At 44.6% G+C, this 25,362-nt stretch overlaps 1 protein-coding gene across 2 annotated transcripts in view; it reads left to right on the forward strand.

Annotated features, from left to right (window-relative positions):
- The window catches only part of ASB7 (ankyrin repeat and SOCS box containing 7), a 44,615-nt gene extending 28,483 nt beyond the window's left edge, over window positions 1-16,132 (forward strand). For both annotated transcript variants that reach the window (XM_037510077.2, XM_037510078.2), the window contains one exon: window positions 12,628-16,132. In XM_037510077.2, the coding sequence (XP_037365974.1) occupies window positions 12,628-12,767 (140 nt within the window). In that variant the 3' untranslated portion in view covers window positions 12,768-16,132. The remainder of the gene's footprint in view (window positions 1-12,627) is intronic.
- The last annotated feature ends 9,230 nt before the right edge of the window (window positions 16,133-25,362 follow it).

Here is a 25,362-nt window from a genome sequence, read left to right on the forward strand (position 1 = left end):
TATATCCAGAAAGGCTGGTGGCTGAGCACACTGGGATTTCACATCCTCGGCTTCAAGGACCAAAGAAGTGCCACTCGGTGATCTCTATTCTGGACTGGTTTACAGTTTGCTGCACCATTCTGAGTGGAAACTCAGTAAATCATAATTCTGGAATTTAAAAGCAACTGGGTATTTTTAGAGGCTTTACCCTAAAATCTCTGGTACGCACTGCATAAGAACAGCACACAATGTGGCTTAGTTATAAAGCAAGATCTATCTTATGGCTTTCTAGAATGGCTGGATCCCTGTTGGGCTCCAGAAAGCCAGTCACATGCAGGAGCAGCTTCTTTGCACCCAGGAGTAATAAGCACAGCTAAGAAGGGGTGAAGCTTGGACGTACATAGTGAGGATCACCTTGCAGAAGGGGAGCTATTTGCTGCTTCTCTGGTCGTGTTTATATGAAACCATTTTTTCTTCTTTCAGTTCTTTTGCTTGAAAGAAAACAAAGAGAGTGGAACAAATAAACTAAAGAGACAATTGAGAGAACGGGGAAGGGGTGGCAGGAGAGGTAGAGAGGGCAGTGAGGACAGACAGCACATGCTGTGATGGGCAGAGGTCACTGATGCGAGTCGCTGAGGGGGCTCCAGCTCTTGGGTCAGGAGGCTCCCAGCTCCTCGCACCCAGACCAGGTCTTGGAAAAGGTGCCCTGGGCACAGAATTTAAGGAGGCACTCTTTCTCGGGTCAGGCAGAGTGCACACAGTTAATTATTAAAGTAGAATAATTCGTATGAAGTGTTGGCACAGACACCCTTATGGAGCAAAGAGGATCCCAGAAGTGCTGACATACAGGAATGGACTAAAATTCTCTAAGCTGAAAGTGAAGAGCAAGAGATTGTAGGAATGATGGCCCAACTCAAGAAAGAAAAGTGATATTTATGCAAGAGAAAATGTCAAAAGAGATGCAATAGTAAAACTTCAAGAATGCCTATTTCAAAAGTAAAGATTACTGAGGATACAGGTAAGTGACAGAACTCACCTGGAGGAATCCGACTGTAATTTAGGGCTTTTCCCTCCCCTCCTTATCATCTTCCTGTTCCACCGTGTAAACTCCCTCGTCCAATGTGTGAACAAAGGTGTTGCTCGGTATATGAAATCTTTTTTTTTTACAAATTAATTTATTTATGTATACAAGAACTGGGGTACAGGACAGAGAGGCTGGGGGGTGAGAGGATTCACCAGAGACAGAACAGGCAGACTGACTGAAATACACTGCTGAGGGGAGCAGCAGGGAGAAAGGAGAGGTCTGCTGCACCCTGTGGGCAGCTCCCTGGCCAGGGATCGAACTCATGCTGCAGAGGCTGCAGGTTGCTTCACAGGCTGCGTCTTAACCCCTTGCGCCACCAGGGAGGCCCCCCCAGTATATGAAATCTTTTCAGAAAGAAAGAGAATTCCATGCGGAAGCTGGGCAATGACTAGCAAGAACTTTTTTAATCTTATGGGGGTGGGGACGGGGAGAGAAAGGTGGGATTTTAATCATCTGCATGCCTGGAATTTTGTTCCAAGAGAAGTGGGGAAGAATTTACATTTTGGGGGAGAGCTCATTTCTGACATTTTCTAAAAAGTTTTTCTAAAATTCTAGCTGTCGTAATATATTTTAAACAAAATAACATTTTATTAAACAATACAAGAATATTTAATCACATAACTTAATCACATGAGGGTCTGGAAAACACTCATGATATTATTTTCTCTTTCATAAATAAGTCATAATTTAAGGGTAACTTTTGTAAAAAGAAAGCATTTCAGCCCTGGGTAGTTAGGACTGACCATTTTCTCTTTGTATGAAATTGTTAACTTTGAGGGAGTAACACGTAATCTAGGGGAGCAACTCCTGCCCCTCGTCGGGCCACTGCTCAGAATGCCAGTGGGAAGAGAGCCACACAGAATTGACCTTGGCCTACGGGAAGGACTTTCTTCAGTCAGCCACCTCTGCAGCCGAAGGGGAGGACTGGACAAGTTGACACCTGCAGTTCCTTGTGCAAAGGGGGGGGAAATTGAAGGGAAGTTTTAAAGAACATGGTCCAGTCTCAGAGGAGAGGCAGCAATCAGCCAGTCAACGACCTGGCTCCCTGCTGGAGAATGCCCCTTGTGAGGAGGGAGCGCCGTGTGTGATTGGCTAGATTATCTGCAGAAAATCTTGCTCCTTGTGCAGCTTGCCTGGAAATGCTTTAATTGTAGGCCTCTATCCTTTATCTCGAGGAGAATGTTCAAAGGCAAAGTGGAATCAAAGGTTCCAGGGCCACATGTCATCTGTCCCTCCCCTTGCCACATCTCTACTCACTGAGAGTGGAGATTACCTCTGTGGAGCTGCTGGTTCATTAAGGCATATAAGCAAGATTTTACTATTCCCATCTAATATTTTCATTGGTTTTAACATAGCAATCAAAGTTATTTTCAATGGCTCGTCTGATAATTCCAACATCTGTGTCATAGCTGTCTAGTCTGATGCTTGCTTTTTCTTTTCCGACTGTGTTTTTTCTTGCCTTTTAGCATGTCTTGTGATTTTTATGGAAGCCAGACATGATGTATTGGGTAATAGGAACTGAGGCAAATAGGCCTTTAATGTCAGGTTCTTATGTTAATCTGACTGGGCTGTGTTTGCTGTAGCTGTAACTGTAGGTGCCAGAGGCTTCACACTCCTCCGGTTCCTTGGTTTTTATGTCTCAACTCTGGGCTTCCCTAAGTCCCCCCTCCCTCAGCTGTAACCCACAGTCCTGGGTGAGGGAGAAGCCTGTGGCAACTGGAATCAGAAATATCCATTTCCACAGGTGGGATATCACTCTGGTAATCTTTTTCCTTGGAGAACAGGCCCTTGTTATGGAAAAGTGTCTGGGTGTAACTCACAGCAGTTGTGAGTTACCTTCCCCCTGCGAGGGCCACTGACCATTCATCTGAGAACCTAGTGGGGTCCCTGGACATAAACTCAGAACGTGAGGGAGGCCTGAAGGCTAAGGTGCTCACTCGAGCTGGTCCACACTCGGCTTCTGGAAGTCTGTCAGAATTATTAAATGTTCCTACCGGATTCCGGCTCCAGGGCTTCTGCTCAAGCTACTCAGATGTTAGCTGTGACTCTGGATTTCCTCACCTCCAGATTTTGTGGGGGAGGTTTGCCCCGAGTCTTCAGTTTGCTGTTGAATTTAAGACAAGTCACTGGTCTTGTGTTTCTTTGGCTTTTTTCTTGTAAAGACTAGAGTTGCGGCTCCCAAGCTCTTTACACATTAGAGCAAAGCTGAATGTCTCTTCTTCAGTTTTATCACTTTTACTCAAGATGTGAAAAAAGTCCTGTCCATCATCCCTTGTGCTGAGGAGACTTTTGCCCACTGGGATGAAGAGGCAGGCGGCTCCCGTGTGTTCGCCTAAGGACCCCTGCACGCTGCCTGGTCAGAGGTGCTATTAAATCAGCCGAATCAGAATGAGGTGGTGGAGCGAGCGCATGGGCTCTTGACCAGTGTCTGACTGACCTAATAAACTTGGCCAAGCTGCTGGGTCCTCCCCCATCTCAGTTTCCTCCTCTGAAAAATGGGGGATTGGGTCATAGTCCCTGGGGTGTCTCCCTTTTTAGAATTCTTGCCAGTAACCACTCTTTAAAGAAGATGATTTCCTGCTGTTAGTGATTTTATTTTATTTTTTTTGGATTTGTGTAGAACAGTGGTTTTCAAAGTGTGGACTCTTGGGGGTCCTCCAGACTGATTTAGGGGCCAGTGAATTCAAAACTAATTTCTCAGTGATGCTAAGATGTGACTTGCCTCTTCTACTGCTCGGATGTCCACCCTGATGGTGTGAGAGCTGTGGCGTGTGCCACTGCGCGCCAGGGCAGCCGCCCCAGAAGGTACTAGCAGCCTCGTGTTCTTCCCCATCAGCCCTCCACCTAGCCCAGCTTCGCTTTGGAGTGTTTTCAATGACAAAGCAGCAAAATTAGCTTCATTAAGTCTTGTTCCTTTGAGTGCTTAAATTGAGAGTATCCATACTCTGCGCCAAGGCACTATGACTGAATTAAGGGAAAACACTTCTGTCATTTGTTTGAGCTGAACCAGCGGCATTTCTCGTGGAACCCCACTGCAAGATACATGATGACCAAACTGCCAGCTCTTTAGTCTTGGGTACCTGGCAGGAAGTTTCCTGAAAATGAATAAAATTCACTTGTCACCTTACGGAAAACAACAGACAATGATGATGATGATGAGTCATAAAATTTGAGCTTTCAAGTGAAAATTAGAATTTGGAAAAGTTTGTTGTTGCCACTGAGAACCTGCCTAAAGGCTTTCGAAATCAGTGGAGATGTTAACAAAATGGATTTGTTGGTAACATGGAATGAAATGGGTCGACATTGGAAAGCTCTGCATCACCCAGTGAGCCCATGCTTTCCAGAGGCCTAGCGCCTGTTGGTACAAAACCACACGTGTGTGCAAGACTCACTCAGAGAGCAAGGCGGGCCTTCATGTGAGGAGTTTAAACAGTTCATTGATTGAGTGTCAAATTCCATGTTGCAGCTAACCTTTTAAAAAACTCCACTTGATAAGTTTTGGTAGCATATCAAGGAAGAGCCACAATTATCTTAAAAGGTTATTAAACTGTCCCTTCCTTTGCCAAGTGCATGTAGGAGTGAGGTTGGGTCTTCTTCGCTGCTTCAGTCAATACAGCCTGTCACAGTAGACGGATGCAGACCCCTGAATCCAGCTCCCTTCCACAAAGCCAGGCCTTAAGAGACAGTTGCAGGGGTAAAACACTGCCATTCTTCTGACAAAATCGTTGTTTTGAACAGCAGCTTTTTTCTATAAAAATTTATTTCAACTGATAATTTCTCACCATTTTTAGTAAATACTCAAAACTTTTTTTCCAATTTTGGTTTCTAAATATGGTTAATAGAGATAGATATGGCTCACATTAAAAAAGAAAAAACTCAGGGCCTTCCCTGGTGGCACAGGTGGTTGAGCGCAGCGCTGTGAAGCTGTCCACAGCCTCTGCAGCGCGGGTTCGAGCCCAGCCGGCCAGCAAGAATCCCACATGGCGAGCAGACCTCTCCTGTCTCGCCTGCTGCTCCCCTCAGCAGTGTATTTCGTCAGTCTGTCTATTCTGTTCCCTGCCTCTGTCTCTGGTGAATCCTTTCAACCTCCCATGCATCTGGCCTATACCCCGGTTCTTGTATTAAAAAAAAAAAAAGAAAAGAAAAAAACTCTTTGAGCTCCTCCACTGTCAAGAGAGCACAAAGGTCCTAAAACTGAAAAGTTGAGACCTAGTGATGTACTATGTCAACATTCAAAAGTTTTAAGGTTGCCCTCTTAACCTACAGTTTAAGAACCTGATGAATTGCTAACATAGTTCTTCAGTTATAATCAGTGGATAAAATGGAATGCTTCAAATTACTGTTACCCTTTGCTAGTATATTTGTAGGATCAGTAGAGATCAGTGATTCTTGAAGCGTGTCTATAAAATTGTGGTCCTATGAAACGCTGCAGAGGTGAAGCAGCTGCATTCTATCACTTATATATGGCTGAAGGACTGGTACTCTGGACCCCAGAGCCCAGCTTCAGAGATTCAGTGCATATGTCAGAGGTGCCAAGAAGCCCTTGAGTAAATTAACCATTTAACTTCATTCCCCAGGCACACAGCTATAATTGGTTCCTGTGGCTAGTGCTGGTGTCAGCTACTCTTTTTTTTTTTTTAAGATTTAAGATTTATTTTTTATTTATACAAGAACTGGGGTACAACCCAGAGTAACGGGAGGGTCAGAGAATTCAGCAGAGACCCAGCAGGGAGCAGAACAGGCAGATGGACTGAAAATACCGCTGAGGGGAATAGCGGGCAAAGCAGGACAGGTCAGCCGTGCCATGTGGGTAGCTCCCTGGACGTCTGGGAATCTAACCCACACTGCAGAGGCTGTGGACAGCTTCACAGCACTGCACTCAACCTGCTGCACCACCGGGGAGGCCCTGGTGTCGGCTACTCTTAAGGCCAAGAATGTACTATTTGGGCTTGTACTTCCTACCCAGAGCAGTCACCTGTGTTTCTGTGCACACTGTCCAAAGACTTGAGGGGAGCACTCAGCATACTTCAGAGGTGCCAGAAATAGGGTTGTGTTTGCTTTGTATGTTTTAAGGAATTAAATGGCTCATATTTCTTTTTTTTTTTTTTTTTTTTATATAGAGGCATGTTTTCTTTCTTTCTTTCTTTATTTGTTTTGTTTTTGTTTATACATGCACTGGGTACAGTCAGAAGCGCGGGAGGGTGAGAGAATTCACCAGAGCCAGAGCGGGGAGCAGAGCAGGCAGAAGGACCGAAGTACACTGCTGAGGGGAGCAGCGGGCGGCAGGAGAGGTCTGCGCGCCATGTGGGACCCTCCTCCGGTGGCCGGGGAGCAGCCGGGGATCGAACCGGCGCCGCAGAGGCCGTGGGCAGCTTTGCAACCCAGCGCTCAACCGCTGCGCCACCGGGGAGGCCCTAAATGGCTCATATTTCTAAGAGAAAAAGATGAGATGGGAATTGAGTTGGGTCAGCTGTTCTGCAGGAGACTGTCAGGTACTTAAGCTTGTTGCTTTCTAGAACATCAATCACAGGTGCTTTAAAATACTATTTAATAAATAATATAGTTACCTGAAATCTTTTTCTATTCAAATTTCAATGATAGCCAAGTGCCGAGTTTTAGCTGCTGAAGGTAAACAGTCCAGAGTTTCAAATTTAAAAAGTAAGAATACAAATCACGACTTTTTTTTTTTTTAAGAAAGTGAAATTCAGCCTGTGGCTTTCTCAGCTAAATCCAGTACCGTGGTAGGTATGGGAGCAGGTGACCACATAAAACAGCACCCCTGCATCAAATGCTTTCTTGTGTTTCTTTCAAGTTCTTCAGAAACCAGTTTCTTTGATGTTTTTCTTTTTTGTAGGATGACTTAGCAAAACAGTGTTAACATCTACATTGTAGTCATCTTCAATCTCAATAATTAAAATCACTTTTAGAAATAGACACAGTAGCACACTACATTTTAAGGATCTTTGAGAAAGTATCAGCTTATTCTATACTTGTTTCATCATAATTTGTTTTACTTCCTGTTACGAATGTAGGCTTTGAGATTTTTTTGTCATTTGTCAGGAAGTAATACATGGTTTTATTTGGCTTGATGCATTGGAAAAGATTGGTCGAAACTCATTTGCCTATGGAATAGAAATGTAACCAGTAGAAAAATAACCTCAAGGCTGGTAGTGTATACATTTGGATTCTAAGAGTTAAATCAGAGCAAATCAAAAAATTAAAAAAAAACCTTTTATTTTATAATACCATCATTTTCATTTTTAGGCCAGCTAGAAACCGCCTTTGTCTTCTAAAGTAAAATTTGTTTTAACACATTTCATGTTAAGTCCCTGTGAAGGGAATTCAGAGGCAAGAGCAATGAAATAAAACATATTCACGGTGGGGTGTTAAAAAGGGAAACTGAGATAAAACAAAGTGGTATTGGAAGGCTCGCAGTGTTGACCTAAGATAGAGAGGAACAAGTCAGCTTGTCATAAAGCAATCCAGGGAAACGAAATTATTCTTCTTGTTTCTTTACCAGCCTTTTCGCTAACACCAACCTCTACCCTCTTCTCCAGAGAAAAACCTTTTCATTTTTTTTTTTGTTGTTATTGTTCACTTTGGTTACTTTAAAATGTCTTGTCTCTCTGTCCACCTTAACGTTTTATTTTATCCAAATAAATAATTTTAGCGTATCATAAATGCAGTAATGGCAAGTCACAGGAGGTGGTTTAAGAGATTTAATTTTCTAAATTATGCTGCTAGCCATAGTTTTGTAATTTATATTAGATCAGACCCTTCAAAAGCTGATTTCCTATTTTATACCAGCCCAATTATTACTAATGATGGGCTTCTTTACCAAATGGAAAGACTAATAATCCTTTGAACTATTATGTAATTCCATTGTAGTTAGTTAGGGTGAATACCTTGTAGTTTTTTCTGCATCCCCCAAAGTGTTTGTAATTCCTTAAATTATACTCTTTTTGTGAGATATCCCCCCGGGTCTCCCCTGTTACAATCCCATAGACAAGGCAATTGTTACTTAACAGGGTAGGGATTAATTTTCTAACACGCCTGGTAAACATTGTGTGCGCCTGTGCCGAGTTTTTGCTTTATTCTCTTTCTCTGTCCTCTTTATTTCCTCTGCCGCTGCCTCCTCTTCTTTCCTGGACCCTTTAAAATTTGGAGCAGTGCATTTTTTAGAACATAGTTGGTGCTCAGTAAATACTTTGGGAGACGTTATCAAGAAAAGCACTTTTTTCCCCCATTAGTCTTCTATCCTTAAATGGGTGTTTCTGAAAAGTAGCTCTTTACATAGTCTCTCAGTTGTTACAGTGAGTGGACCTTGTAGCTCTTTATTGCTTAGCCTTTTTCTCACTCAGTCCTACGTACTACTACCCGGCAGCATGAGGCGTCCAGCACATCATCACTGCACATGTCTTTTTATGCAGTTAAAGTTGTCAGGTCATACAGTAAATTCTAGAATATGATTTCCATCAGTTTGCCCAGGGCTGTTTCCCAGTAATGGATTACAGTTGCCCCTTTTATTCTCTCAACTAGTTTTCTTACAATTTTGACACCAGGAAGAAGGAGACTTCAATTTCCAAAAAGCAGCCCTCTACTTTTCTGGGAAGGAAAAGCAAATGTTATCCTTACAAGTATTTGAAAATTAACATTTATTTACCAAATGCTTATATAGCTCTCTCCCTATGTCAGTACTATGCTAAGCTCTTTACCAAAATGAACTTTTTTTTTTTTTTTAATGGGGAAAAGGCCCTAGAGCAGGTGACTGGGGAGACTTTTTTTTTTTTTTTAAAGATTTATTTATTTATTTAGACAAGCACTGGGTACAGTCAGAAGCACGGGAGGGTGAGAGAATTCACCAGAGCCAGAACAGGGAACAGAACAGGCAGACTGACGAAATACACGCTGAGGGGAGCAGTGGGCGGCAGGAGAAGTCTGCGCGCCATGTGGGACCCTCCCTGGCAGCCAGGGATCGAACCGGCGCTGCAGAGGCTGCGGGCAGCTTTGCAGCCCAGTGCTCAACCTCTGTGCCACCAGGGGAGACCCAAATGAACTCTTTTTATCCTTGTAAAGCCTATGAAGTAGGTTTTGGTAATTCTCAGTTCATGGATGAGGAAACTGAGGCAGGAGGCTACGTAGCTTGTCAAGATCACACAGATTGTACTTGGTGAGGCCATGGGTCAAACCTAGGCAGTCAGGCTCCAAAGTTGATGCTGTTAACCATCCAGATACACTTTACTATTAAAAGTCATTCTGCAGGCAGCAATTGTAGATGGATAAAAAGTATTTAAAAGATAAGATTCTCCCAGAATATTAAAAGACTGCCATAATCTACTGTCTAAAGAGAAGAAAAATCAGTAGCTAATTGAGTAAAATTTTCTGACATTGAAGCATGGAAAGTGAGTTTTCCCTGAGTAACTCTCATGCTGAGGCATCTTCTGAGGGTGGGTGCGTTTCTGTAGCTGTGATCCTGAAACTAAATCGCTAGCTCCACTCTTTGCCCTCTTGCATTTTATCACAGCCAGTGATCCTTCCAGTATTCTGCCCGGGAATCTTCTTAACAGATCACTGGGGCATTTCCAGGGTGCCAGACTTTCCACCACTAATGCAAGCATCCCCTGTCCTGCAGCTTCTATAACATTTTCCAAGCTTTCCTTTAAGCCCTCATCGACAGCCTCCTCAAAAGCCCTTTCCACTCCCTGGCCCCTGTGACAAAGCCACATGTTTTAGATTTTCTTCATGGCCATCCCCCCCGCTTCCAGGGCCCTCAAATCTCCCTTGGTTATCTAATGCTGCAAAATGTAGTGACAGTAAATGTAGTAAGACAGTAAGTCATCATTCTCTGCTGTACGCAGTGTCACCTGGAGCCTCTCCACTGTCAAGATGGCTACTCAGTCCAGATTGTTGGGCAGTGACCTCTGTTCGTTTTTATTATAACTGTGTGGACTTCCTCATAGGATGGTGGTAGCTGTTTTTCCAGGAGTGAATGACCCAAGAGCCAGGTGAAGGCTTGTGTCCCTCACAGCTAACAGCATACCCCATTTCAAGGAGAGGGAAGGTAGAGGCCATCTCTCAATGATGGGGTGCCAGCCACATTGTGAAATAGAACATGAGGCACAGGAGATATTGCAGTCATTTCTGGAGATGTTGTCTGCCACCAGTGGAGAGAGACTGGAAGATTCTCCACTGTGTACCAAGCAAATTCCAATCATTTACATTTTCTGTTTTGTTGGATATGTTTTCATTTAAATATGCATGTGTACTTACATGTCAGCATCATCCTCGTCCATTTTTTGCCAGTACATTGTGGGTTTTTTTTTTTTTCATTAATATTATACTTGAAAAGAATCTGCCATCTATTTGAAAAAGCAAATTCTTTACTTAAAACAAAGAAGAGTCACATCTAATTCATATTCTGGTTTGCATTTACAGATCCAATACTGTAAGGATTTATTAAAAAATGACAGTGATAATTTATTCTCTTCCTAATGGTAGCCTATGAATGGTGATGAAAAGTAATTCAAAACAGGTTAGAAAATGATTTGCTGTTGACAACGGGTGTGTTTTGCAATGAGTAGATTGCTTTATACTTTAAGGACAAGCCTTATGAAGTATTAATTCATGTCACTGGTATTCTCTGAGTATTACGTCAGGCATTGAGTTTACATTGGCCAGTGAAGCCCTCTGCCCTGTGGAACGTGTCCTGTTGTAAGGAAGATGGACTTGCGCTTGAACAAGAATCACCACCTTGATAAGTGCTGTAGAGGAAAGGGTCTCTCAAGTGTCAGAAGGGAGCATGACACCCCCGCTCCAGAAGTGCTTTTTTAAACAGATCTGGAATTACGAAGACTTAGCCTCGCCGAGAGACACAACCACATATGTGCAGATATCTGTGGCTTGCACCACCCTAGCGTACAGATATTTCTAGGAAAGTAGTCAGTTCTGCTGTGGTTCTATTAAAAGACCATTGATGAACTAACTCTTGGATAGCATGAGTTTATACAGGCCTCACAGAGCAGAGGTCTGCATTTCAAGGAGCCTTTTTGACTTACAAAGCATGACTTAATTTTGAATAATGGTCATCACAGTTAACAAGTACAATTCAAGTAAGGGATAAAGTACCAAGTGGAGCTGTGCTTCTCCATGTATGGTCTGGTATCCCCTTTCGGGGTTTCTGAGGTCAAAATGATTTTCATAAGACTTTGTCTTTCCACATTCCTCTTTGTATGAGGGTAAGTGGACTTTTTCAGAGACTAGGTGATACCATTTCATTGGCACAGATTGAATTTTAGAAGCTTAAGTAAGAATTCATCTATCATCTCTTTAAGTCAGATATAGCTTTTTCATAACAGTGTTATGTTAATATGCAGTGGGTTTCTTATTTTTAAATGAATTTACAAGTAGTTACAAAATTGTGGACTTACGGAATGAGAGTTACCGGTAGATAATATCCCACATAAACAGAAGTTCTTTTAGGTCCTCAAAAAGTGTTTAGAAGTGTGAAAGAGCTGTGAGCCTCTGACGTATGGCATTCTTCTTGACTTTAAGCTTGTTACTTCATCTCTCAGAGACACAAGGAGTCTGTAAAATGGGCTGATGATCAAAGTACTTCCCTCATAAAAAGATTCAACGAGTTAGTATATGTCAAGAGGTTCTAAGAATGCATCCAGCATATGTTCGCTTTTTTTATTATTGCCATTTAATAGGAAAACAGAATTTATGTGACTCCAGACACTCCTGAGGCCTTGTGATTAAGAATTTCTGCTTGTGTCTGTGGCCATCTGTGCTGTTGTGGTAAAACAAAGTATCCAAAAATGCAGGAAATTAGATTCTGTCATCTTGTTTGAGTTGGGTTACAGCAGAAGTTTCTGGGGGCAGGTAGGGTGTGATCTTTGAAGAGCTGCAGTTTCCCTATAGTTTGGGTGCTTTTCCCACCCTTCTGCCCTACCAGTCTGTGCCCTCATCCCCACCATCATGGTTCTGCTGTGTCCAGAGTTGTGACCAGGTGGGCAGCTGTTGGGGGAAGAAGCTGCCCAGAGATTGTGCTCCACTTCCAGGTGCCAGCTGGGGACGGACAGCCAGCACCTCATCGCTCCCTCAGCCTTGCACTTTGCAGATGGAGATGGGGAAATGGAGGCCCCAGAGGCATAACCCTTCATGCAGGTTCACCCAGCACGATACAGGCCTCACCAGGATGACAAAAAGCTTTCTGAGTTGTAGTGGGAATAATACCAGGCTTAGAGTCAGCAGTTAGTTCCAGTCAATAAAAAGCCTGCCTTGACCTTCTGACGTTGAACAATGACTTAAGTCTCTGATACTTAGTGTCCTGACTTGTAACATGAAGGTGGAAATATAGACCATCTCGGGGTTGTGAAAAGGGTCCAATGGGACGTCACGTGGTTACCAGGATGAGACCTCTTAGCCAGTCTCTCTAGTCCTTTGCATGTCAAGTTTGTAGAGGATGCTTTCTGGTGACATAAACAATTCTCTTGAGGATCTAGAAGCCTGCCTTAAGTATTTTGCTGTATAGCTTGGTGACATTTTTTCTTTCTGTCTTCTAGGACAGCCCAGAAACTTGCAGGACCTGTGCCGGATTAAAATTCGACAATGTATAGGCCTTCAAAACCTAAAGCTACTTGATGAACTACCAATTGCCAAGGTCATGAAAGACTACTTAAAACACAAATTTGATGATATCTGATACACACAGAACTGTGAGCAAGATTAGGAGTTATATTCCAGATACTTAAAAAGGCTTTTTGCCTTGCACAAAGTATATCCTATGCAATTTCTGATTTGCTGTGAAGTCAGAAAGCAGGTATACACCTTTAGGTTTGTTTTTTTGTTTTGTTTTGTTTTTTTGCTGTCGTTCGTTCGTTTGGTTTTCATTGTAGGGGAGGGATTTTTTATATATATATAAACATACACACCACATGCTTGAAGGTCTTAATTTGGTTTCTTGGTCCAAGTTTAAGAGGTCCAAGCTTTCTATACAAATAGTGCATTTGCAAAAACCATTTTTCCAAAATGACACAAGCAGGTTTGGAGTGGAGAATTTACCCTTCCCAAATTTATGGTTTCATTGGCGTGCACGATACTGCAAACCATCAGAACACTTATTAAAGGGTGGAGGCACAGTGTCACCCGGGTGGGGGTGGGGGGCGGCCCTGGGTTCTACTGGAAAATGCCCTAAGAACATTTTAAAGAAATATTGTCACCTCCTTCATTTTTAATGAGTACAAATTGGCTGTTTCAAACTGTTCTTTTCCTAATTCATGTAGCTTTTGAATGACATCAATCCAGTACCTCTGCTTTCCTGTTGACGTGCTCTTGTTTTTAACTTATTTTTTTAACAACTATAGTACACTACCCAGAGACAGTGGGTCTCAACTTGTGTCTCTAGTAGAATGGTGTTTTTAAAAAAAATTAATGGGAAAGAAAATAACTTTATAAAGCCAGTGTGTTCTGTTTTGAAAACAGTGCCTCCAGTGCAATACTCTTTCTGGTGTATTTTCTCCATTATTTCACTTGATGTTCATCATTCCACAGCCGGCTTTGACCTGCCCGTGAGAACAGGAACCGCCACTTCTGTTTTAATTGCACAATCATAGTATGTCAGTTAGGCAGTTTCCATTTTAAGTTGTTTTTTACTTCACTTAAAGCAGAAAATTTCATATCCTGGTGGTAGAGTATTCCCTAAAAATAGCCCAAAATATTGTTCAACCATTCGACTGTAATGGTTAAATAATTTGGGATGGTTTCATGGGTTTCTTTTCGTTTCGTTTATATTTTTTATTTTCGTTTGAAAAAAAATTTCTAAAGGGCAAAATTTCTAATGGGTGCACATTTGTATGTCTGGTTAATTCTTAATATGCTAATTAAACATTTCCTATCTGTTTTAAGGTTAGACACAGGGGAGCTCTGGGGGACAGTTATCCTACTTCCTTGGGTGGATCAGACATAGGTTTGCAGTGTAAACACTGATAAAGTGCCAGTAACAACAATGGAAAGGTTGCAGAGGCATTAGGGAGTTATGATGGGGCCCTTGAAAATGTGTTTTCTGCGTGATTTGTCATCGCATTTGTTTCAAAAGAACCTTTTCAAATATCCCAGTATTGTTCCTTAGTGCTTTGGGGAATTTCAGACTATTTACACACGAATCACAAATGTGTTATCAGAAGTTTACAAGCTAAAGGGCTTCCCTTGTCTAAATTTCGAGTTCTAAGTCATTAAGTGTAAAACTGTTTCACCTGCAAAGTGTGTGCAGGCCAAATTAGGGGCCTGCTCTGGCTTTACCTCTTTTCAGAGCCAGCAACAGTATGTTGAGCACAAAATTGGTTGTCTTGGACGCAGCAACCTCAGATCATCGGATCAGCTTGTGCCCAGGCAGTGCGCAGGTTTCTGAAGAACAGGCCGCCTTGGAGAAAGCATGACTGCAGGGAGCCAGAGAGCATGTGGCCAGTTTTGTAAACAAACCAACTGCAGCCTGATGGATGGAAATGGATGGTCTGTCCTTTTCCCTTTTAGCGTACCTCCAAACAGTTATCTCTCTCCGAGAGACAGAGTCCCGTGTGAACATGCGCTCAGAGCTGTGTTCTGGTTCTTTAAAGAGGCCAGGTCAGGGTAAGACACATTAGCAGCTTCAGGGACATGGCCTGGCCAGAGATGAACTGAGTATCCCTCCTCCCTGAAGCCATTGGCTCAGGCAACCAAGAAGGTATGAGGGGGGCCGGGGGATCCTGCACTCGGGGCAGTCATGTTAATGTTAAGTTCACACAGAGCTTATTTCCTCATACGTGTGTATTAATTTATTTCAGTTTCAAATGATTTTCTTTTTGCCAACCGTTCAGAGGTTTCCAAACTAAGTTAGCGATTGAATTTGAGTCAGGGAATTCCAAGTAAAAAGATCAGATTAAGGTAAATTCTTTGTTCTGTATTGCTGCTGTGACTTCAGAAAAAAATTATGAGAGCTCTTCCTGGAATTGAAATTTCTATTTAATGAAGAAGTGTATAATTCCATTATTTATTGTTTGAGATTTGATTTATCTGGAAACTTAAAAAGAATGTTTTATTTTTGTTGTTAATAAAAATCCCAATCACATATCCTATTTAACAATAACTAAAATGTGTCCAAGTCAGTAACTGGTGGAATATAGGAATGCATGTGCAGGTCCGCATTGAATTTGGTCGGCAGAGAAGCATCCTGCAGTCACATAATGAACAGGGAGAACAAGTATTATCCAGAAAATCAACAAATTGTTTTTGTTTTTGTTTTTTTTTCCAAAATCTTGACTGAAATGTTCAGAATACTATCAAATTTGTCACTGACCCTTCTGTGTTTCTTTTGAAATTTATTATTTAAGCCTATTCCTAAATCTTTAGAAAAATATATTTGGCACTTACACCAAAGAAACCAGCTCATAAAAGATTATGATCAGTAATGAACTGCAAACCTCATCTTTTGAAAACAGAAGATTTTTGTTGTAAATATTTGTGTTCATACATGTACAGCAGAGTAAGAGTGTTTTTTAGATTATTTAATTCCCATAATTCTAAACTATTTACTACCAATCAATCCATGGTTGTTAGTTTGGAGGATTGGACTGTTTTGGTTTTCAATACATTATCAGTCACGGTCGGAACAGCGTTTCCGCTGAGGAGTTCAGTGTGCTGGCAGTAGCAAGAGTTCAAGTCCGAAGTGTGTGGGAGTCTAGCGTGATGTGTCAGATGCACACCCTAAGGAACAAGAGTATAGTTTAATGACCAGAGTGGACCACATGAAAATTGAGATTCTAACTTTCCTGCAGAATTGCTCATTAGCCCAGAATGTGATTGGGATGAGGCCCTTTGCCCACAAATTTAGCTTTCCTGTAACTCCTAGTGTGTTATACCATACTGTATTTTGTTCTTCTTTTGTAATGTAAGTTTTGCTTTGGGTCAATTTGAATTAAAAAAAAAAAAAAAACTTTAATCTGGTTTAAAACCTATCAGTCTTGTGGTGTTTCTTTCTAGTCTGCCTTAACTGCTTTATTATTGCCAGCTACTAGGTGAGAGGAAAACAAGTCTGTCTTTGCTTCATCACCTTTTTAGATAATTGGCAGTTTTGTAAACATGTAATCCAGAAAACGTCGGATTTTAGATCTGATAAGGCAGTTCTCCCCCATTCATACTCCCCTTTGGGAGCATACTGCAGATACCAGCCCACAGAAGACCCCACACCCTAGAGCGTGCTGATCCAGCACCATGTCTGGGCCCTACCTTGCACATCTGGCCTGAGGGCAGAACTGGACCCCGGTGTTCTAAGCACAGAGCAGGGGAAGCAGTTCACATGGGGCGCTAGAGGTAGCGTCTTAGCCTGCAGGAGACAGGAGCCAAATGACTTTGATTTCACACTTCCTCTATGGTGCATAAGCATGACTTGATTTAGGAGAGACCTCAACTAGTATGAGTGATGGTGTGCTAAGGGGAAGGGAGGGGGCAGGCGATTTAGCACCCCATGCAGAACTGCCGTGTGAGAGCCTTGTTGCAGACTTGTCCAGGGCTTGGCACAAATGAAGGCCAAGAATGGGACATTTGAAACTCTTCCTAATGATCCGCAGGGGAGTTCAGATGTGAAACATAGCTGTGTTACTTGGAAATCTTGAGGTTATTCCTTTTCCAATATGATGTAAGAAGTATATTGTTTTTTCAGCTGAAAGACAATTTACAAAAATGGCTTACTACCCAGTGATAAAACAGATTATCTGCTTGATAAAAAAAATACTTCCACATCCCACGTTGTTGGGTTTCAAGGATGAAAGAAAATGGATTTCTGTCATCTGCCTGTTTTTAATGTAGCTTAATTCTGTGTTCTCTTACATCTGACAAATTTTGATGTTAGAATTTATATTAGCTTAAATACCAATAAAAATTTTAAACATCCACTGCCAGATACTGATATTTAGGAATGAATTGATGTAGACTCCTAGGCTACAAAGGTAATTTGTCTTTATTCTTCCACTAGTTATCCTCTTATTACCTATAAAGTCTCTTTCGTCTTAGATAATCAAAGCGAAGGATCAGCAAACATGGCGCCACTAGATCTCGAGACTGTCCTTGGGTGCTGCTGGCCAGTAAGTAGCGTGCAAAGATTCGAAATAGATTTCTCTGAGATCATAGTGTGTTTTATAGATGTTTCTCTATCTGCCAGCAGAACTCTATAATTACTGAGCGACAGTTCACATTCCTGAATCCCATTTGAAACGATAGGTGATTAGTAGAAGGTCCTTTAAGAGCTCCCCTGTATCGCAATAAAATCCTGACCTCTTGCTTGGGCTCTGGTTGTCCTGAGTATTAGAGCTGCTCTTCTAGTTGCATTTATTCAGCTGTGCCAGGGGGCCTTGGATTGAGTTTCAGTTGTATCTCCACCGGCTGAGTGATTTATCAATTCTGAAAGCCTATAAACCATTTGGAATTAAGACTCAGACTAAAGCAAGTTCTTTCTCTCCTTGCAGATAGAACCTTAAGAAAAAATGTCCCCCGGTCGTTTTGTAATTATTATAAATATATTTTAAGTTTTGGTTTGTTCCAACATCTGAAAAATCACACCTCTTTTTTAGTGTTTCCTTTTAATTAAGAAGTGTCTTGAAATCCACATAAATGTCATTTTATGTCACATTAAGTAATAATGAAGTGATTCACTTTTTTGTGAAATGGTATTTTATGAATCAGAAAAAAGACGGCCCCATTGGAAAGTGGGTTTCCACTGAGGTTGAGAAACTCGCTTCCGCGGCGAGTAGCCGACCCTTTGTGACTGACACAGAGGAGCTCCAGCTGCAGATACTTCCTATTTTATCTGGCAGAAGGAGACATATTTTCCTTGCTGCTCAGTCTTGAGCTAATGTTGCTTTTCTTCCTCTGATGGTTCTGGGTCAGGTCAGACCCAGAAAAAAGAGGGAAAAAAAAAAAAAAAACCACTTGCAGGGCATGGACTTTCTATACATGACCATGTTTCTCTAGAAGTTTCCTAGGTTTCCCTCGCTTCTTTGTGACCACTTCACCAGTTATGATGTACACACGTCTGTGCAAGATACAGCCTCAGCCTCACCCCGCCACGCTGCTTTTGTGGACTCATTTTTGGGAGCCACATTCCTTGTCTCCTTTGCCTTTTCTAGGTAGGAACATAGCTTAACACCATTTGGGAAGAATGCGTAGTAAATTAGTCTGGGCAACTTGCATTTCCCATCTTGGGTAGCACCAGAGAGGAGCAAATGCAGTTGCTTCCTGGCTTATCACTGGTGTTAAGAAATCATGCGCTTTGGGTCTCCTGGGCAACCAACTCCTCGAGGACAGACCCTGGGTCTTATTTGCCCGAATGTCAAACAGTGTTTGCTGGAAAACATCTGTTTTCCAGATGAAGCTTTGGCTGCATGTGGCAGTTGGCCCTCAGCCAGTGACTTTGTGCCTTCAAGCCTCCAAAGAGAAACCAGGACCGAGGGAGGACATCCCCATGCCCCACGCCAAAGTGCAGGTGAGTGTAGTCCTAACCCCAACCTGCACTGCCTGTGGCAGCGTGGGCAGCCTCCTTCCTTCTGACCTGCCTCCCCACCCTCCCTCTGTCCCAGACACTGGGCAGTGGCCCCATGATCACTGCATGATCACGGCGGGGACAGGTTCCTAGAGATAGACCACCAGACGCTGACTGCCGGGGATTCTCTCCCCCCGGAGCTCCCCCACCACCACCAGGAGCCCCAGGTCACTGGTGCACCTTGTGGGGCACGTCTGTGTATGGTCAGCACCCCCTGCTCTCAGGGCAGCTGCATGGGGACTTCAGTGCAGCCCCTGGCCACCACCACCCCAATGTTCTCCACTTTTCTATAGACCACAGGGATGCTCTCGTTTTTCATGTAGTAAGGAAGCGCTGGCATGGTTGGCCCTTGGTGTCTTTAATTACTTCTCCTCTCCATTCACCTACCTGGCACAGTGCCTCCCATATAGTGGGGGCTTAGCCAGTATTTGTCAAATGAAAGACTCTAGTCCAAATCCTTGTACAGGCGGGATAGATGAGCAGTGAGTGGCTCTGTCTATGGATGTGGTGGTTGGTGGTGTGGGATATCAAGCTGGGTCTCCCACCACTAGTTCTGCCTGAGGGCTCTGCCCTCAGGTGCTCCTGTTTCCAGTGGAACAGAAATTGCCCACTGTGAACAGTGATAATGGGATGAGATCCATTTGACAAGACTGGAAACAGGGTATTATACGTGTACTTACTGGATTTAAGCCCATACATCCATCAAACTGCCTCTAACTTCCTCTGTTTTCTAGAAGTTCATGTTTGCCTCCACCCTGCCTTTTTCAGTATCATGACCGACAGCAACCAACTGGGGTTGTGGGGCACCCCCAGGAGCTGCTTTGCCAGCCCTGTGAGTGTGGCGATGGGGTCATGTCTCTTGCCGCTGTGTTTAGGCTTTGCCCTGTGTATTTACGAGATCAGCTAGATGAATACGTGAGCCGGTTGAAGGTGCCGCTGGCGTTCACACGTACCTTACCCCTCAGCTTTCATTAGAGTTGAGACTGATAATCCACCCACCTTTGCATCATATGCTGATCCCTCACACGCATAATATATATTTCCACTGAGAGTTGGAGACTTGCAGAAGAAAGAGGAACTTGGATAATTTTGTCTTTGAAATAGTTGAATTGAAATAAATATCCTTGATCAGCAGATACAAAAAAATACTTTATTAAATTGAGGCAACATTGGTTTCTATCACTATGTATGTTTTAGGCTCACAACTCTTCAAATGTATGTTTCCACACCACTCCCCACCACCAAAGTACCAATAGTCCCCCACCACCGTTCATCACACCCCCTCTGCTCTTTGCTCCACCTGCGCATCCCAGTAACCTGGGTTCTGCAGTCAGAACGCGAAAGGGTAGGGTTTGGTCTTGCCTGTTCTGCTTTGTTTCTTTCACATTCACAAGGTTGTGATACCATCTTGTAGAAACCAGATCTTTATTACCTGGAGGTATTTCCTGAAGTTCATAGAAAAAGCTGATCAGTAAATTAATCTAAACGTTTCTTAGAGCCGTAGAGCATTATGTCTAGGAATTAATAAGTTGGACCCGTTGATGTAGATGCGGTGGCCAGTACAGCTGCTGGCATGGAGGATGTTCTGTCGTTAGTTTGCTCTAACTCATCAGCCTTGACTAGGGTAATGATGCTTTATTCTAGAAAGTACCATTGGCTCAAATATACTATCCATAAAACATTGAGGTCCTGTGGTTAAAATCACAATGCTCATGTCAATAACATGCCTGTCATTTCTCTTCCAACTTCCTGTCAACTGCAATACCGGGTAGATTCGAAAGTCACGACCACCACCTCACACCCATGCAGGTGCTCCTAGGGCGTGCAGCGTAGCAGGTACGACCTCACCTGCAGGGCTGATACCAGTGTTACAGACATGGGAGTGTCTTGCCTCTCGCATCTCCTTGTAGGGAAGTCAATCCCTGGAGCAAGTGCCAGATAATGTCCACAGTCCCTTGACTAACTCCCAGCTAAACTGGAGCCTAGAACTGAGCCAGGCAGAGCAGGACCTGGGTGATCCTTACCAAGGAGCCTACAGGAGTGGGGGGCACTCTCTTGCTTGGGCTGGCAGAGCTTTCCGTGTCCCACTCTGGGCCTCGGAAGCAGCAATTCAGCTGCAGCCTTTAGTCTTAAATTTGTGGGTGAGCTTATCCACCCTGTAATGTGAACACTTTGGTAACACCAAAAATGTTACCGCCCACCCCAGAGGGACAGGAGTGTGTGTGTGTGTGTATATATACTAAGTATTAAAATCTTAGATGAAAAGGGATGAGGGTGGTGGGTATGACTCTCCTGTCCTTGGCCTTGTTAGGAAGCCTCTGGAAGGCAGAGACCCAACCTTAGGCTGGGTCAGTGACAATATCTGTGTTTGTTCACCAGCTTCTCAGTATTTGGTGAGGAAGGGAGCAGGTGCAACCGGGCTCCATGGCCTGGTACCAGTAAGAACACAAGTGACCTCTAAAGCTAATTCACGTTTTTCATTTTGTTCTCCTCACCCCGGGGCTGGAGGCAGGTGGAGTCTGTCTCACTGATGAAGAGCTGAGGTTGAGTGTTTGTGCAACCTGCCAAGCTCTGCCGACACCTCCACTTTCACGCCTCCTCACCAGGAAAGCATTCCCCCAAGCCTCTAATTAGCCTTCCTTGGGCCCCTGTCCTGGCCACCTCCTATCATGTGTGGCTTCTCTATCTTGTTCTTCACGCAAGCTCTTCCTCTGGGCTCCTCCTGCTGAGTGTGGACCTCCCAAACGGTGCATGAAATGCCACCTGTGTGTACTTGTCACTTTTCTGGGGAAGTGGGGCCAGCTTCAAGTTGTCAAAAGGGTTTGTAATCCCCCTAGTGTCAAGAAGCTGCATGGAGCACCCCCTGAGGCGCCCCCTGGCATCTGTCTCCCTGCTTGCCTAGTGCCAAGAGAGCTCACAGACCTGCCCCATCCCCACTGCTTTGTCTCCGTCCCTAGGGTACCTTGGGTACCTCGAGGACCAGGTGACTAGAGTGTGAGCTCACCTTCTGCTTCCCGACACAGGGACCCCATCCGGCCCTGACTGGGTGGGGTTCAGCATCTGCTCCTTCCATCCCTCCTTTTTCTCCCCACATTTTTGGTCAATTCTTCCCTTTAACTTTCCCACATGACCCTGAAAGTCTGTCTTCAGTGAGGAGGTTTCAGTAGCAGGGAGTGTTTTTAAGCCTAGCAGGGGTCCTGCGCCCAAGCCAAAACCAGGAGAGCCTGGCAGGGGGCCTGGCAGCAGCAGCGGTGCTGGGCCCGGCTCGGAGCTCCTAGTGCTGTCAGCCCGACTCCGTGGGTTGCCAGGACAACTTCGGCCAGACTCTCAGTGCTGGGAGGGAAGCCTCAGCCATGTGGGGCATCCAGAATGATGGGCCATGATGTGACCATTCTGGGGGAGGTTCACCTGCCTGTGGGCCCCCGAGGGTCACTGTATCATCAGCGCAGGCCCTGCAGTGGCCGGTGGACAACAAGGCAGGGTGCTGACCCCTCATTTCATGGCCTCAGTTGCCTCACTCCTGATCCAGGCTGGCTCCTGAGGTGTCGGCCCACATTGCATCCTCTTCAGGACAGCTTTGTGCATTAAGATAAAAGGGCTGGTATATAGGCTCCAGTGTGGAACATCTGAACCCCAGATTATACGGCCATTCCTTTGAGATTCTATAGAAGCACTTACTCATAAAGCCTCTAATTAAGTAACTGGCTAGCTTCAGGGAAATGCTTGATGTTTAGGAAGCTATTAGGGGGCTCAAAAAAAAAAAAAAAAAAAAAGGCACCTGACCTGAGATTAACTGATATCATGACTTCCTTCTCCATTTAATAACTTTTTAAATTAAAAAGTGCTTTAATCACCTTCAGTTTTAATGGACAACTATAAAGGCCTGCTCCGGAGAAGCTCATCTTCACATGACCTGTGGGCCGCTCAGTCCTCAAGCCAGAGTGTACCCTGGACACTCCATGGTGACGCCCTTGCAAGGAGACCCTGGTATGACTCTCACAGGGGGCACCCCAGCTCCCTCTGCCTGAGAGAGCCCAGTTGGAGCAACCACACTCCACCCTTCTTGACGAGCATGTCCACAGAATCTGGGAACATTTACAAATGATTCAGTTGAGGATTGCTCATTCAATACATATATTCCATTAATTTTTTTTTTTAATTCCCGCTGGCATTGGTTCACTCCACTGTGTATGGTTTAGGATGCGGGCTCACACCCTTTGGGTGTCAAAACATAAGTTTTGTACACCGACGCCGGGGGGTCCAGAATAGGACCAGCATTCAGGAGCCAGCGGTGGCGCCCAGGTGACAGATCCAGGTCGCTGGGAGAGGAGAGAAGCAGGGCCGTGTGGAGGCCACTAGAGCTGTGCTTGGCCCATGACCTCTAAGTTCAAAGTGGACACAATGCACGGAGTGTGATGGTGCGCAGCTGTCTACATCAACACAAGGGGGGCCTCGGGCTGGAGCAGCAGAATCTTCTGGAAAGCTTGTTAAAATACTGCTGCACCTCACTCCCAGGAAACAGAGATGCTGCTGGCTCAACCCCCTCTTCCAGCTACTCATCCACCTCTTAGACGCTTCCACAGTGACAGAGTATGAGAAAGAAGAAGGAAAACGTGAGTTACTCTAAGATGTGACCAACACCACCTGCCTCCTCGTCCATGCGCTGTGAGCCAAGGCCGCCATGATTGTCAGAAGTCACGCGTGAAACAGTCCCTCCCTTTCACGGGCTCGCCTCGCACGGTCGGCGTTAAGTGAACAAAGACTCCAACCACCCTGCCTCGTTACAGGCTGACTCCACGCCCAGGCCTTTATGTCTCCAATTATCTTCTGCAACTACTTAATTTAAGTTGGGCACAGACAAAACCAGTAGCCTGTAGTTCTGTTATCCTGCTGTTATTGTTCTTCAACCTAGTTTCGCAGCTCGTAAATAACGTGTCTGGTAAACATTAATAATGACAGCCCTCGCTGCTCCGGGAGGGAGAGACGAGGATTCCGCGAGCATGTGTCTTGGCGCTGCCACCAGGCGGGCTGCCAGCGGCGGGGCCTGGAGACAACAGGAGCGTCGGCGGGTCCCGAGTGCTCCCACCGCCGCGTGGGCCGCTGCCACCTGGGCACCCCAGAGCAGCCCGAGGGAACCACAAATCCTTTCCCAGCCCCTGGACGCAACCTGGGTTTCTTGGGGGTGAACCTGGTGTAATCTGCTATCAGGAAATAAAAAAAAATCAGTGAGGAGAGAGCATCGTATCAGATGCTGCTGAGCCAGGCTGCCAACACAGAGCTCTCTGGGTGGAATCTGCTGCTAACAGGAACAAGCAGCCCACCCTCCCGAACAGTTGTATCGAAGTGCAATTGTATTTTTTTAAGATTTGTTTATTTATGCATACAAGAACTGGGGTACAGGCCAGAGGTGCAGGGGGTGAAAGGATTCACCAGAGACTGAGCGGGGAACAGAACAGGCAGACTGATGAAATACACTGCTGAGGGGAGCAGTGGGCGAGCCAGGAGAGGTCTGCTGCACCATGTGGGTAGCTCCCTGGCCGGGGATCGAACTTGTGCTGCAGAGGCTGCAGACAGCCTCATAGTGCTGTGCTTAACCCCTTGCTCCAGCAGGGAGGCCCCTCGAGGTGCAATTGTTACACCAAAAACTCACATCTGTGATGTGTAAGTTCTGAAGCTTCCCTTTGGAAAGTGGAAAAAGCACTTGAAGGAAATGGAAAGTCAAACTTTATCAGCCTGCCTTCATGGCACCTGGCACGACCCCGGGACAAGGAATGAGGGGCTCCCTCAAGGGAAGATAGCATGGGCCTGGAGCAGCAGGTCAGGATACATGCAGAAAGGACAGCATGGTGTTCTCGGAGGCTCTGAGGGCACTTCCTGAGGGAGGTGCGGGCTACTCTGGTGCACCCTGTCAGCATTGTTACACCAATGCAGTCACAGCGTTATAAATTAGAATGGACCAGAAATCCTTCAAACGGGCAAAGGCACTTAATAAAATCTTTAGGGCCTTTGCATCCCTAGAAGGATTTCAAGGGTCCTGTATGCCAGTCTGAATCTCCTAATTTGCCAAATTGAATATTTTTCTAAAGGGAATTGCAGCTAAGCCCTGGCCGGCTGGTCTGGGATCACAACTCCCCGCCTGCTGTTAAAGATTTTATTTTTCCGTCTGGAGCTGGGAGGAACCAAGTGAATATGAGAGAATTTAGATATCTGGGTTGTGATCATATAGGTGTATTTGCTATTGTTCTCTGAATCTTAATGATTATAGGTCCTTTGTAGGAAGTGGGGCCGGTTTTCACGCTAGTTTTTGGATTCCACCAAAGAGCCTTGTGCATTGCAAATATCCACTCTTTATGTGGAAGTTTGGGTCTATTTAAGTTGAGGAACAGACTCCCAAATTGATCGGTTAGGTTGGTTATGAACATGGCAAGGTTTCTTTCAAGACAGTGGTGTGCAGCGCCTACTGTATACAGTGCCGTCAGCCATCTGCCAATCAGAGAGCAGAAGCAGAAACCTCCACCTTCCAAATGTTTAGACTCCCGGAGAGAAGCAGATAAAGCAGGTTGCTCATGTAATGGAATCGCAGCCAGGGGGCTGGAAGAACTAGAGACGAAGGGTTGCCAGGGACATGCCTGGCTCTGAGGTCCAGCTCCTGGCTCTTTCTGATGAACTTGCTGACGGGCCTCACACCAGCCAGGTGACTCTGGATGAGTCATTTGACAAGGAGCTGCAA

The sequence above is a fragment of the Talpa occidentalis genome, unplaced genomic scaffold (genome assembly GCF_014898055.3).
Source record: "Talpa occidentalis isolate TD23 unplaced genomic scaffold, MPIMG_talOcc4v2.1 talOcc4.14, whole genome shotgun sequence".
Lineage (NCBI taxonomy): Eukaryota > Metazoa > Chordata > Mammalia > Eulipotyphla > Talpidae > Talpa > Talpa occidentalis.